Source organism: Somniosus microcephalus, unplaced genomic scaffold, assembly GCF_052327205.1.
Source record: "Somniosus microcephalus isolate GS21.2 unplaced genomic scaffold, FLI_Smic_1.0 unresolved_chr9, whole genome shotgun sequence".
NCBI classification, from domain to species: domain Eukaryota; kingdom Metazoa; phylum Chordata; class Chondrichthyes; order Squaliformes; family Somniosidae; genus Somniosus; species Somniosus microcephalus.
In genome coordinates this window covers 1,368,425-1,383,612 of record NW_028225187.1, presented here as the reverse complement: position 1 = coordinate 1,383,612, position 15,188 = coordinate 1,368,425, and the positions used below count along the sequence as shown (strand labels likewise).

Below are 15,188 nucleotides of genomic sequence, written 5' to 3'. Positions count from 1 at the left end.
ATAAGGTTTTTAGCACTATTGCCCTAAAGAGTGCTTATCATCAGATTCCTATTGTTAAGAAGGATCAACCATATACGGCCTTTGAGGCTGGTGGAAAGCTGTATCAGTTTTGCCGAATACCATTTGGTGTTACTAATGGTGTTGCTTGTTTTCAACGGGCAATGGATGCTTTTATAAGTGATAACTCTCTCTCTGACACCTTTTCATATTTAGATGACATCACGGTGTGTGGCAAATCAAGGGTGGAGCATGATTCTAATTTAGAAAGATTCCTTCAAGCTGCGGAAAAAGTTGGTTTAACTTTCAATAAAGAGAAGTGTACCTTTTCGACCACTGAGGTAAATCTACTGGGGTACATTATCTCGGGAAACAAGATTAAACCAGACCCAGAACGTCTGCGACCATTGATTGATTTACCTTGTCCTACTAATTGGAAGGCTTTGCAACGAGTTGTTGGACTGTTTTCTTACTATTCTAATTGGATTGCAAATTTTTCACAGAAGATCCGGCCTCTTATTTGGGTTATGACATAACCTCTATCATGGGAGGCCAGGACGTGTTTTGATCATTTTAAAAAGGATATCCTTGGAGCAGTTGTGCATTCTATTGATGAGCAGGTTCCTTTTGTGATTGAGACGGACGCTTCTGATTTTGCAATTGGGGCTACTCTGAACCAAAATGGAAGACCTGTGGCCTTTTTCTCACGTACCTTGAACAATAGTGAAAAAAGGCATTCTTCAATAGAGAAAGAGGCGTATGCAATAGTAGAAGCACTGTGTAAATGGAGACATTATTTATCGGGGCGACATTTTACATTGGTAACTGATCAAAAGTCAGTGTCCTTTATGTTTGATGTCAAACATTTTGGAAAGATTAAGAATGATAAAATGAGGTGGAGGATTGAGTTGGCATGTTACCATTTTGATATAGTTTATCGTCCGGGGAAGGATAATGTTGCTGCTGATGCGCTGTCGAGGGCTTATTGTTCTGTGATTCACGGAGATACGCTTATTAATCTTCACAATGCCTTATGCCATCCTGGGGTTATGAGGATGATACACTTCGTACGCAGTAAGAATTTGCCCTTTTCAGTTGAAGACATCAAGCGGATGACTTCATCATGTTCTATCTGTGCTCGGTGTAAACCGAATTTCTTTAAGCCTCAACGAGCTCATCTTATAAAGGCTACTTCTCCTTTTGAACGTTTGAGCGTCGATTTCAAGGGGCCTCTTCCTTCAACTACTCAAAACTGATATATATTTACTGTTGTGGATGAGTTTTCAAGGTTCCCTTTTGCTTTTCCTTGCGCAGATGTATCAGCTGCTACAGTTATCAAATGTCTGACTCAACTTTTTGTCATCTTTGGGATGCCTGCGTATATCCCTTCGGATCAGGGAAGTTCTTTTATGTCTTCCCAGTTGAAGGAATACCTTCAGAGTCGGGGAATTTCTACTAGCAGAACTATCCCGTATAATCCCCAGGGTAATGGACAGTGCGAACGATACAATGGGGTGATCTGGAAGGCAGTTATGTTGGCTTTGACATCCCGGAACCTTAAGAATACACAGTGGGAAATGGTACTGCCTGATGCCCTGCATTCCATTAGATCATTGCTTTCAACGGCTACTAATGTGACCCCCCATGAAAGGCTCTTTAACTATCTGCGGAGATCTACTACGGGATATTCGGTACCTTCATGGCTAACTATGCAGGGACCTGTGCTGCTTCGACGCCATGTTAGATTGTCAAAATATGATCCTTTAGTGGAGGAGGTGGAGCTGTTGGAGGCAAATTCCCAATATGCTCATATTCGATTCCAAGATGGGAAAGAAAGTACCGTTTCAATTAAAGACTTGGCTCCTTGTGGTGGCCAGCCCTCTTCTGAGGATATTAACAATAGTCATGATTCAGATAATGTGGATGCTGTTACAGATACTACGAATATTTCCAATCCGACTGCAGATAATTATACTTCTATTAGTCAGCCCTCGATGGATGTTCATGACCGTCCCAGTTTACCTCCTGATGGGATTTCTAATCCGGAAACCGTTGAAAATCGGGATATGGATAGCCTTCCTGCAGAAGATACTTCTGTGTCTCCTGGTGTGGGAGGGCAAGGAATTTCACCAAGGTTAAGAAGGTCGACACGAACAAGATATCCGGTCGACCGATTGAAAATGGACTTTTAAATTGATAGTAATGTTTTAAAATTGTTGAAATATTATATTATATTGTTTTAGTTGAGAGATACTTAATACTTATGTGCAATGTTACTATTTGTTGTTGCTCACTTAGTATTGTGTCATGTTGAATAGTTTTATTTTGTCTGTGCATAGTTTTAGTTGTAAATAATTAATTATAAATTGTAAAGGTTATTTAGGTTGGAGTATATTTTAAAAGGAGGGGCGAATGTGGTGATTATTCTATGTTTAGTAAGAAGTATTGTGATTGGTTGTTTGTTTCCTGCCTTGGGATATATGCTGTAATCTCATTGGTAGTTGATGTCATGTGATTTGTGGTGGCCATCTTAAATTCAGTTCTTTCCAGCCTTTAGTTGGGACTGGGTGTTGAAGATGTGCTACCGGATTTTTAAGTTAATAAAGCCTAGATTAGAAAAGCAAATCTATTCTTTATTTCAGTACCACAGTGTATCAGGATCCTGCCAGGTGTGTATGGTGTTTCAGTGTATCAGGATCCTGCCAAGTGTGTATATGGTTCCACAGTGTATCAGGATCCTGCCAGGTGTGTATGGGGTTTCTCAGTGTATCGGGATCCTGCCAGGTGTGTGTGGGGTTCCACAGTGTATCAGGATCCTGCCAGGTGTGTATGGGGTTTCTCAGTGTATCAGGATCCTGCCAGGTGTGTGTGGGGATTCACAGTGTATCAGGATCCTGCCAGGTGTGTATGGGGTTTCAGTGTATCAGGATCCTGCCAGGTGTGTGTGGGGTTTCAGTGTATCAGGATCCTGCCAGGTGTGTATGGGCTTTCAGTGTATCAGGATCCTGCCAGGTGTGTATGGGGTTTCACAGTGTATCAGGATCCTGCCAGGAGTGTATGGGGTTTCACAGTGTATCAGGATCCTGCCAGGTGTAGGCAATGTGCAGTTGGATTAACTGGAGCATACAAGACCTGCAAATTTACCAATAATTCAAAAATCGGCTTTATTTGTAAATTGAATCTATGCAGAACTTTTGTGGATTAATCAAGAATCCAAATAATGTTCAATCCTATTCCCTGAGCCTTGGACCTTCTCATTCACAGATTCTGACAACATTTAAACAAATCAGCTCCAGTCAAATATTTGGATTCTATAGTGAAATAAACGGTTTGAAACCTCCATTTCATCACTTACCTCTCAGGTGACTGGGTACTTCGGATAAACCTCGTGCGATGTTCATGTAATCAAATGGATCAGAACCTGTTTAAATCAATTAGCGTTCATGAAATCAGATCTGTGTAATATTATAGTGAAATCCTGTTTGAATGTGAATTTGAATTCAGCGTGTGATTTTACCGTACCAAGTTCCTGTATTTCTTTCAGTATTTTGTCCAGCTTTGGTACCCCATGGCGCATTTTCACAAAGGATTCCCACATCACCCTTCGGGCCCGAGAGCCTTTCTCCATCACCAGAGTTAGGAGAAGTTTGGAACTGTCTGCCTGGTTTCCCTTCTCTGCGAGTTCAGTGACTTCCTGTAAAGAATAGTAATGAATGAATTGAGGAGCTGAGTGAAATATAAACACCGAGAAGGAGAAGGAAAGGATCTGCTCAGTGATGGGATCTCCCAGTTGTTGAGCGCAGGAAGCAGTCACTGTGCCGGGTTCTGATCCATTCTGAACATGGGCTGAATATTCTGTAAACATCTTGATTCAGTCATTAATGGCAAAGAAATTTGATGAATTATAGTTCTCGGAGAGTGAGGAATCACCGAGAATCTGCAGCAGTTTTAACGTGATTATTTGTCTCTGTCCTTCAGTGTCCAACATGACATCAGATTACTGACTGACAATATGATAGACTCCTTTCTCTCAGTTTTTCCTGCTGCTGCACTTTGCGATTTCCCGAGAAATAAAAAAGCAGCGAGTCAGAACTCTAGTGGCAGGGAAGGAACGAATCTGAAGTGAGAGAAACAGCTAGAAAACTGCCTGAGAAATTACACTGACTAATCGAAACAATCACTGTTGGTGTAGGGCTGGAGAATCGACCAATAAAAATAATGAAAAATCTAATCGCTTTCCCCCCCGGGTAATTGAAATGTCCGACACCCATTATTTTACACATCCGCTGCCGGTATGAAAGCTCGGTAACTGAGAACAGATATCCAGCAATGGGGTTGGTGTAGTCAGGACTTTCATCATCAAAGATTACACCTTTATATAACACCTTTAATGCAGAAAAGAAAGCGTCGAAAGGCACTTCAGAGGTGCAATCAGACAATGGACACAGAGATGATGAGACGTCGAGAACGATAGCCTGTTGGTTATGTTACTGGACAAGTAATCCTGAGATAACGGTCCAAATATCATCGTGGACGTTTCATGAATTTGAATTCAAATTTGAAACATTTCAAAACAAAAAGCTGATTAGTAAAGATTGTTGTAAAACCCAATGCCCTTTACGCCTGGCCTATACGTGACTCCAGTCCTTCACCAATGTGGTGGCCTCTGAAATGGCCTAGAAAGCCTCTTGAAAGAAGGATACAGAAGAATAAAACTGGGCGGACCGCTCGGCTTCTGCATTGGATTCGGACACGGCGCAGGAACACCCAGCTCAGTCAACCCTGCCAATCCCTCCTCACTAATTCCTGGGGACTGGTGCCAAAGTAGGGAGAAGTGGACCACACATTAGTCAAGCAACTGTGTGACGTAGTGATTCATTTAAAATCATAGTTATTAGGCAAAGTCCCAGGTACCTCCATCAGCAGTCATCGGACAGGACAGACCCACCAGTGGTGGGGCGCAGTGATGTACCCTCAGATGCAAGTGCCCTTCGTGTCATTAACATTGACTCCAGAGCCAAGGAAATCTCATGCTTTCAGGTCAAACATGGGCAAGGAAACCTCCTGCTGATTACCACCTACCGCCCTCCCTCAGCCGATGAATCAGTGCTCCTCCATTTTGAACACAACTTGGAGGAAGCACTAAAGGTGACAAAAGTTCCAGAATGTACAGTAGGTGTGAGATTTAGTGCAGAGTTCCCCCGCATTTCAGTATCAAGAAACAAATGAATGAACTGGGCACAGCAAATGCTAAAGGTCCCGTCAATATTCTGGCTGTGGTGTTGAAGATCTGTGCTCTGGAACTAACCGCACATCTAGTGAAGTTGTTCCAGTATATCCACATCACTGGAATCTGCCCGACAATGTAGAGAATTGTCCAGATATGTCCTGTCCACAAAGTGCAGGACAAATCCAACCCGATCAATTACCGCCCTATCAGCCTGCTCACAATCATCATCATCAAAGTGTTGGAAGGAGTTATAAACACTGCGATCAAGCAGCACTTCGTCACAAATAAGCTGCTCACCGAGGCTCAATTTGAGTTCCACCAGGACCAATCGACTCCAAACAAAGGACCAAAGAACTGAATTCCAGCTGTGAGGTGACAGTGACTGTGCTTGGCATCAAGGCAGTGTTCGACATGTGTGGCACCATGGAGTGTGGTTATTGGAGAATCGTCTCAGCACCAGGACATCACTGCAGGAGATCCTCGGGACAGTGTTCGACATGTGTGGCACCATTGAGTGTGGTTATTGGAGGAGAATCGTCTCAGCACCAGGACATCACTGCAGGAGATCCTCGGGACAGTGTTCGACGTGTGTGACACCATGGAGTGTGGTTATTGGAGAATCGTCTCAGCACCAGGACATCACTGCAGGAGATCCTCGGGACAGTGTTCGACGTGTGTGACACCATGGAGTGTGGTTATTGGAGAATCGTCTCAGCACCAGGACATCACTGCAGGAGATCCTCGGGACAGTGTTCGACGTGTGTGGCACCATGGAGTGTGGTTATTGGAGAATCGTCTCAGCACCAGGACATCACTGCAGGAGATCCTCGGGACAGTGTTCGACGTGTGTGACACCATGGAGTGTGGTTATTGGAGAATCGTCTCAGCACCAGGACATCACTGCAGGAGATCCTCGGGACAGTGTTCGACGTGTGTGACACCACGGAGTGTGGTTATTGGAGGCGAATCATCTCAGCACCAGGACATCACTGCAGGAGATCCTCGGGAGTGTTCGACGTGTGTGTGACACCATGGAGTATGGTTATTGGAGAATCGTCTCAGCAACCGGACATCACTACAGGAGATCCTCGGGACAGTGTTCGACGTGTGTGACACCATGGAGTGTGGTTATTGGAGAATCGTCTCAGCACCAGGACATCACTGCAGGAGATCCTCGGGGCAGTGTTCGACGTGTGTGGCACCATGGAGTGTGGTTATTGGAGGAGAATCGTCTCAGCACCAGGACATCACTGCAGGAGTTCCACGGGAGTGTTCGACGTGTGTGGCACCATGGAGTGTGGTTATTGGAGGAGAATCATCTCAGCACCCGGACATCACTGCAGGAGATCCTCGGGAGTGTTCGACGTGTGTGGCACCATGGAGTGTGGTTATTGGAGGTGAATCATCTCAGCACCCGGACATCACTGCAGGAGATCCTCGGGACAGTGTTCGACACCATGGAGTGTGGTTATTGGAGAATCGTCTCAGCACCAGGACATCACTGCAGGAGATCCTCGGGACAGTGTTCGACGTGTGTGGCACCATGGAGTGTGGTTATTGGAGAATCGTCTCAGCACCAGGACATCACTGCAGGAGATCCTCGGGACAGTGTTCGACGTGTGTGGCACCATGGAGTGTGGTTATTGGAGGAGAATCGTCTCAGCACCAGGACATCACTGCAGGAGCTCCTCGGGGCAGTGTTCGACGTGTGTGGCACCATGGAGTGTGGTTATTGGAGGAGAATCGTCTCAGCACCAGGACATCACTGCAGGAGATCCTCGGGGCCGTGTTCGACGTGTGTGGCACCATGGAGTGTGGTTATTGGAGAATCGTCTCAGCACCAGGACATCACTGCAGGAGATCCTCGGGACAGTGTTCGACGTGTGTGACACCATGGAGTGTGGTTATTGGAGAATCGTCTCAGCACCAGGAGATCACTGCAGGAGATCCTCGGGACAGTGTTCGACGTGTGTGACACCATGGAGTGTGGTTATTGGAGAATCGTCTCAGCACCAGGACATCACTGCAGGAGATCCTCGGGACAGTGTTCGACGTGTGTGGCACCATGGAGTGTGGTTATTGGAGAATCATCTCAGCACCAGGACATTACTGCAGGAGATCCTCGGGACAGTGTTCGATGTGTGTGACACCATGGAGTGTGGTTATTGGAGAATCATCTCAGCACCAGGACATCACTGCAGGAGATCCTCGGGACAGTGTTCGACGTGTGTGACACCATGGAGTGTGGTTATTGGAGAATCGTCTCAGCACCAGGACATCACTGCAGGAGATCCTCGGGACAGTGTTCGACGTGTGTGACACCATGGAGTGTGGTTATTGGAGAATCGTCTCAGCACCAGGACATCACTGCAGGAGTTCCTCGGGACAGTGTTCGACGTGTGTGACACCATGGAGTGTGGTTATTGGAGAATCGTCTCAGTACCAGGACATCACTGCAGGAGATCCTCGGGACAGTGTTCGACGTGTGTGGCACCATGGAGTGTGGTTATTGGAGGAGAATCGTCTCAGCACCAGGACATCACTGCAGGAGATCCTCGGGACAGTGTTCGACGTGTGTGACACCATGGAGTGTGGTTATTGGAGGAGAATCGTCTCAGCACCAGGACATCACTGCAGGAGATCCTCGGGACAGTGTTCGACGTGTGTGGCACCATGGAGTGTGGTTATTGGAGGAGAATCGTCTCAGCACCAGGACATCACTGCAGGAGATCCTCGGGACAGTGTTCGACGTGTGTGACACCATGGAGTGTGGTTATTGGAGAATCGTCTCAGCACCAGGACATCACTGCAGGAGATCCTCGGGACAGTGTTCGACGTGTGTGGCACCATGGAGTGTGGTTATTGGAGAATCGTCTCAGCACCAGGACATCACTGCAGGAGATCCTCGGGACAGTGTTCGACGTGTGTGACACCATGGAGTGTGGTTATTGGAGAATCATCTCAGCACCAGGACATCACTGCAGGAGATCCTCGGGACAGTGTTCGACGTGTGTGGCACCATGGAGTGTGGTTATTGGAGAATCGTCTCAGCACCAGGACATCACTGCAGGAGATCCTCGGGACAGTGTTCGACGTGTGTGACACCATGGAGTGTGGTTATTGGAGAATCGTCTCAGCACCAGGACATCACTGCAGGAGATCCTCGGGACAGTGTTCGGCATGTGTGACACCATGGAGTGTGGTTATTGGAGGTGAATCGTCTCAGCACCAGGACATCACTGCAGGAGATCCTCGGGACAGTGTTCGGCATGTGTGACACCATGGAGTGTGGTTATTGGAGGAGAATCGCCTCAGCACCAGGACATCACTGCAGGAGATCCTCGGGACAGTGTTCGACGTGTGTGGCACCATGGAGTGTGGTTATTGGAGGAGAATCGTCTCAGCACCAGGACATCACTGCAGGAGATCCTTGGGACAGTGTTCGACGTGTGTGGCACCATGGAGTGTGGTTATTGGAGAATCGTCTCAGCACCAGGACATCACTGCAGGAGATCCTCGGGACAGTGTTCGACGTGTGTGGCACCATGGAGTGTGGTTATTGGAGAATCGTCTCAGCACCAGGACATCACTGCAGGAGATCCTCGGGACAGTGTTCGACGTGTGTGACACCATGGAGTGTGGTTATTGGAGAATCGTCTCAGCACCAGGACATCACTGCAGGAGTTCCTCGGGGCAGTGTTTGACGTGTGTGACACCATGGAGTGTGGTTATTGGAGGAGAATCGTCTCAGCACCAGGACATCACTGCAGGAGATCCTCGGGACAGTGTTCGACGTGTGTGGCACCATGGAGTGTGGTTATTGGAGGAGAATCGTCTCAGCACCAGGACATCACTGCAGGAGATCCTCGGGACAGTGTTCGACGTGTGTGACACCATGGAGTGTGGTTATTGGAGAATCATCTCAGCACCAGGACATCACTGCAGGAGATCCTCGGGACAGTGTTCGACGTGTGTGGCACCATGGAGTGTGGTTATTGGAGAATCGTCTCAGCACCAGGACATCACTGCAGGAGATCCTCGGGACAGTGTTCGACGTGTGTGGCACCATGGAGTGTGGTTATTGGAGAATCGTCTCAGCACCAGGACATCACTGCAGGAGTTCCTCGGGACAGTGTTCAACGTGTGTGACACCATGGAGTGTGGTTATTGGAGGAGAATCGTCTCAGCACCAGAACATCACTGCAGGAGATCCTCGGGACAGTGTTCGACATGTGTGGCACCATGGAGTGTGGTTATTGGAGAATCGTCTCAGCACCAGGACATCACTGCAGGAGATCCTCGGGGCAGTGTTCGACGTGTGTGACGCCATGGAGTGTGGTTATTGGAGAATCGTCTCAGCACCAGGACATCACTGCAGGAGATCCTCGGGACAGTGTTCGACGTGTGTGACACCATGGAGTGTGGTTATTGGAGGAGAATCGTCTCAGCACCAGGACATCACTGCAGGAGTTCCTCGGGACAGTGTTCGACATGTGTGGCACCATGGAGTGTGGTTATTGGAGAATCGTCTCAGCACCAGGACATCACTGCAGGAGATCCTCGGGGCAGTGTTCGACGTGTGTGACGCCATGGAGTGTGGTTATTGGAGAATCGTCTCAGCACCAGGAGATCACTGCAGGAGATCCTCGGGACAGTGTTCGACGTGTGTGACACCATGGAGTGTGGTTATTGGAGGTGAATCGTCTCAGCACCAGGACATCACTGCAGGAGATCCTCGGGACAGTGTTCGACGTGTGTGACACCATGGAGTGTGGTTATTGGAGAATCGTCTCAGCACCAGGACATCACTGCAGGAGTTCCTCGGGACAGTGTTCGACGTGTGTGACACCATGGAGTGTGGTTATTGGAGGAGAATCGTCTCAGCACCAGGACATCACTGCAGGAGATCATCGGGACAGTGTTCGACGTGTGTGGCACCATGGAGTGTGGTTATTGGAGAATCGTCTCAGCACCAGGACATCACTGCAGGAGTTCCTCGGGATAGTGTTCGACGTGTGTGACACCATGGAGTGTGGTTATTGGAGGAGAATCGTCTCAGCACCAGGACATCACTGCAGGAGATCATCGGGACAGTGTTCGACGTGTGTGACACCATGGAGTGTGGTTATTGGAGAATCGTCTCAGCACCAGGACATCACTGCAGGAGTTCCTCGGGACAGTGTTCGACGTGTGTGGCACCATGGCGTCTGGTTATTGGAGACGAATCATCTCAGCACCAGGTCATCACTGCAGGAGATCCTCGGGGCAGTGTTCGACGTGTGTGGCACCATGGAGTGTGGTTATTGGAGAATCGTCTTAGCACCAGGACATCACTGCAGGAGATCCTAGGGACAGTGTTCGATGTGTGTGACACCATGGAGTGTGGTTATTGGAGGAGAATCGTCTCAGCACCAGGACATCACTACAGGAGATCCTCGGGACAGTGTTCGACGTGTGTGGCACCATGGAGTGTGGTTATTGGAGAATCGTCTCAGCACCAGGACATCACTGCAGGAGATCCTCGGGACAGTGTTCGACGTGTGTGGCACCATGGAGTGTGGTTATTGGAGAATCGTCTCAGCACCAGGACATCACTGCAGGAGATCCTCGGGACAGTGTTCGACGTGTGTGGCACCATGGAGTGCGGTTATTGGAGGAGAATCATCTCAGCACCAGGACATCACTGCAGGAGATCCTCGGGGCAGTGTTCGACGTGTGTGACACCATGGGGTGTGGTTATTGGAGAATCGTCTCAGCACCAGGACATCACTGCAGGAGATCCTCGGGACAGTGTTCGACGTGTGTGGCACCATGGAGTGTGGTTATTGGAGAATCGTCTCAGCACCAGGACATCACTGCAGGAGTTCCTCGGGACAGTGTTCGACGTGTGTGTGACACCATGGAGTGTGGTTATTGGAGAATCGTCTCAGCACCAGGACATCACTGCAGGAGATCCTCGGGACAGTGTTCGACGTGTGTGACACCATGGAGTGTGGTTATTGGAGAATCATCTCAGCACCAGGACATCACTGCAGGAGATCCTCGGGACAGTGTTCGACGTGTGTGGCACCATGGAGTGTGGTTATTGGAGGTGAATCGTCTCAGCACCAGGACATCACTGCAGGAGATCCTCGGGACAGTGTTCGACGTGTGTGACACCATGGGGTGTGGTTATTGGAGAATCGTCTCAGCACCAGGACATCACTGCAGGAGATCCTCGGGACAGTGTTCGACGTGTGTGACACCATGGAGTGCGGCTATTGGAGAATCGTCTCAGCACCAGGACATCACTGCAGGAGATCCTCGGGACAGTGTTCGACGTGTGTGACACCATGGAGTGTGGTTATTGGAGGAGAATCGTCTCAGCACCAGGACATCACTGCAGGAGATCCTCGGGACAGTGTTCGACGTGTGTGACACCATGGAGTGTGGTTATTGGAGAATCGTCTCAGCACCAGGACATCACTGCAGGAGTTCCTCGGGACAGTGTTCGACGTGTGTGGCACCATGGAGTGTGGTTATTGGAGGCGAATCGTCTCAGCACCAGGACATCACTGCAGGAGATCCTCGGGACAGTGTTCGTCGTGTGTGACACCATGGAGTGTGGTTATTGGAGAATCGTCTCAGCACCAGGACATCACTGCAGGAGTTCCTCGGGAGTGTTCGACGTGTGTGGCACCATGGAGTGTGGTTATTGGAGGTGAATCGTCTCAGCACCAGGACATCACTGCAGGAGATCCTCGGGACAGTGTCCGGCATGTGTGACACCATGGAGTGTGGTTATTGGAGGAGAATCATCTCAGCACCCGGACATCACTGCAGGAGATCCTCGGGACAGTGTTCGACGTGTGTGACACCATGGAGTGTGGTTATTGGAGAATCGTCTCAGCACCAGGACATCACTGCAGGAGATCCTCGGGACAGTGTTCGACGTGTGTGACACCATGGAGTGTGGTTATTGGAGAATCGTCTCTGCACCAGGACATCACTGCAGGAGATCCTCGGGACAGTGTTCGACGTGTGTGACACCATGGAGTGTGGTTATTGGAGAATCGTCTCTGCACCAGGACATCACTGCAGGAGATCCTCGGGACAGTGTTCGACGTGTGTGACACCATGGAGTGCGGTTATTGGAGAATCGTCTCAGCACCAGGACATCACTGCAGGAGCTCCTCGGGACAGTGTTCGACGTGTGTGACACCATGGAGTGTGGTTATTGGAGAATCGTCTCAGCACCAGGACATCACTGCAGGAGATCCTCGGGACAGTGTTCGACATGTGTGACACCATGGAGTGTGGTTATTGGAGAATTGTCTCAGCACCAGGACATCACTGCAGGAGTTCCTCGGGGCAGTGTTCGAAGTGTGTGACACCATGGAGTGTGGTTATTGGAGGAGAATCGTCTCAGCACCAGGACATCACTGCAGGAGATCCTCGGGACAGTGTTCGACGTGTGTGGCACCATGGAGTGTGGTTATTGGAGGAGAATCGTCTCAGCACCAGGACATCACTGCAGGAGATCCTCGGGACAGTGTTCGACGTGTGTGACAACATGGAGTGTGGTTATTGGAGGAGAATCGTCTCAGCACCAGGACATCACTGCAGGAGATCCTCGGGACAGTGTTCGACGTGTGTGACACCATGGAGTGTGGTTATTGGAGAATCATCTCAGCACCAGGACATCACTGCAGGAGATCCTCGGGACAGTGTTCGACGTGTGTGACACCATGGAGTGTGGTTATTGGAGAATCGTCTCAGCACCAGGACATCACTGCAGGAGATCCTCGGGACAGTGTTCGACGTGTGTGACACCATGGAGTGTGGTTATTGGAGAATCGTCTCAGCACCAGGACATCACTGCAGGAGATCCTCGGGACAGTGTTCGACGTGTGTGGCACCATGGAGTGTGGTTATTGGAGAATCGTCTCAGCACCAGGACATCACTGCAGGAGATCCTCGGGACAGTGTTCGACGTGTGTGGCACCATGGAGTGTGGTTATTGGAGAATCATCTCAGCACCAGGACATCACTGCAGGAGATCCTCGGGACAGTGTTCGACGTGTGTGGCACCATGGAGTGTGGTTATTGGAGAATCGTCTCAGCACCAGGACATCACTGCAGGAGATCCTCGGGGCAGTGTTCGACGTGTGTGGCACCATGGAGTGTGGTTATTGGAGAATCGTCTCAGCACCAGGACATCACTGCAGGAGATCCTCGGGACAGTGTTCGACGTGTGTGGCACCATGGAGTGTGGTTATTGGAGAATCGTCTCAGCACCAGGACATCACTGCAGGAGATCCTCGGGACAGTGTTCGACGTGTGTGACACCATGGAGTGTGGTTATTGGAGAATCGTCTCAGCACCCGGACATCACTGCAGGAGTTCCTCGGGACAGTGTTCGACGTGTGTGGCACCATGGAGTGTGGTTATTGGAGGCGACTCGTCTCAGCACCAGGACATCACTGCAGGAGATCCTCGGGACAGTGTTCGACGTGTGTGACACCATGGAGTGTGGTTATTGGAGAATCGTCTCAGCACCAGGACATCACTGCAGGAGATCCTCGGGACAGTGTTCGACGTGTGTGACACCATGGAGTGTGGTTATTGGAGGAGAATCGTCTCAGCACCAGAACATCACTGCAGGAGATCCTCGGGACAGTGTTCGACATGTGTGGCACCATGGAGTGTGGTTATTGGAGGCGAATCTTCTCAGCACCAGGACATCACTGCAGGAGTTCCTCGGGACAGTGTTCGACGTGTGTGGCACCATGGAGTGTGGTTATTGGAGAATCGTCTCAGCACCAGGACATCACTGCAGGAGATCCTCGGGGCAGTGTTCGACGTGTGTGACACCATGGAGTGTGGTTATTGGAGAATCGTCTCAGCACCAGGACATCACTGCAGGAGTTCCTCGGGACAGTGTTCGACGTGTGTGACACCATGGAGTGTGGTTATTGGAGAATCGTCTCAGCACCAGGACATCACTGCAGGGGATCCTCGGGACAGTGTTCGACATGTGTGGCACCATGGAGTGTGGTTATTGGAGAATCGTCTCAGCACCAGGACATCACTGCAGGTGTTCCTCGGGACAGTGTTCGACGTGTGTGTGACACCATGGAGTGTGGTTATTGGAGAATCGTCTCAGCACCAGGACATCACTGCAGGAGATCCTCGGGACAGTGTTCGACGTGTGTGGCACCATGGAGTGTGGTTATTGGAGGAGAATCGTCTCAGCACCAGGACATCACTGCAGGAGATCCTCGGGACAGTGTTCGACATGTGTGGCACCATGGAGTGTGGTTATTGGAGAATCGTCTCAGCACCAGGACATCACTGCAGGAGTTCCTCGGGACAGTGTTCGACGTGTGTGACACCATGGAGTGTGGTTATTGGAGAATCGTCTCAGCACCAGGACATCACTGCAGGAGATCCTCGGGACAGTGTTCGACTTGTGTGGCACCATGGAGTGTGGTTATTGGAGAATCGTCTCAGCACCAGGACATCACTGCAGGAGATCCTCGGGACAGTGTTCGACGTGTGTGGCACCATGGAGTGTGGTTATTGGAGAATCATCTCAGCACCAGGACATCACTGCAGGAGTTCCTCGGGACAGTGTTCGACGTGTGTGTGACACCATGGAGTGTGGTTATTGGAGAATCGTCTCAGCACCAGGACATCACTGCAGGAGTTCCTCGGGACAGTGTTCGACGTGTGTGTGACACCATGGAGTGTGGTTATTGGAGAATCGTCTCAGCACCAGGACATCACTGCAGGAGTTCCTCGGGACAGTGTTCGACGTGTGTGGCACCATGGAGTGTGGTTATTGGAGAATCGTCTCAGCACCAGGACATCACTGCAGGAGATCCTCGGGACAGTGTTCGACGTGTGTGACACCATGGAGTGTGGTTATTGGAGGTGAATCTTCTCAGCACCAGGACATCACTGCAGGAGTTCCTCGGGG

At 49.8% G+C, this 15,188-nt stretch overlaps 1 protein-coding gene across 1 annotated transcript in view; it reads right to left on the bottom strand.

Annotated features, from left to right (window-relative positions):
• The window catches only part of LOC147084208 (NACHT, LRR and PYD domains-containing protein 3-like), a 228,913-nt gene that overhangs the window by 134,597 nt on the left and 79,128 nt on the right, over window positions 1-15,188 (bottom strand). The window contains exons 5-6 of the mRNA XM_085979466.1: window positions 3,520-3,691; window positions 3,353-3,418 (exon numbers count right to left, since the gene is read on the bottom strand). Coding sequence (XP_085835592.1) covers window positions 3,353-3,418; window positions 3,520-3,691 — 238 coding nt within the window. The remainder of the gene's footprint in view (window positions 1-3,352; window positions 3,419-3,519; window positions 3,692-15,188) is intronic.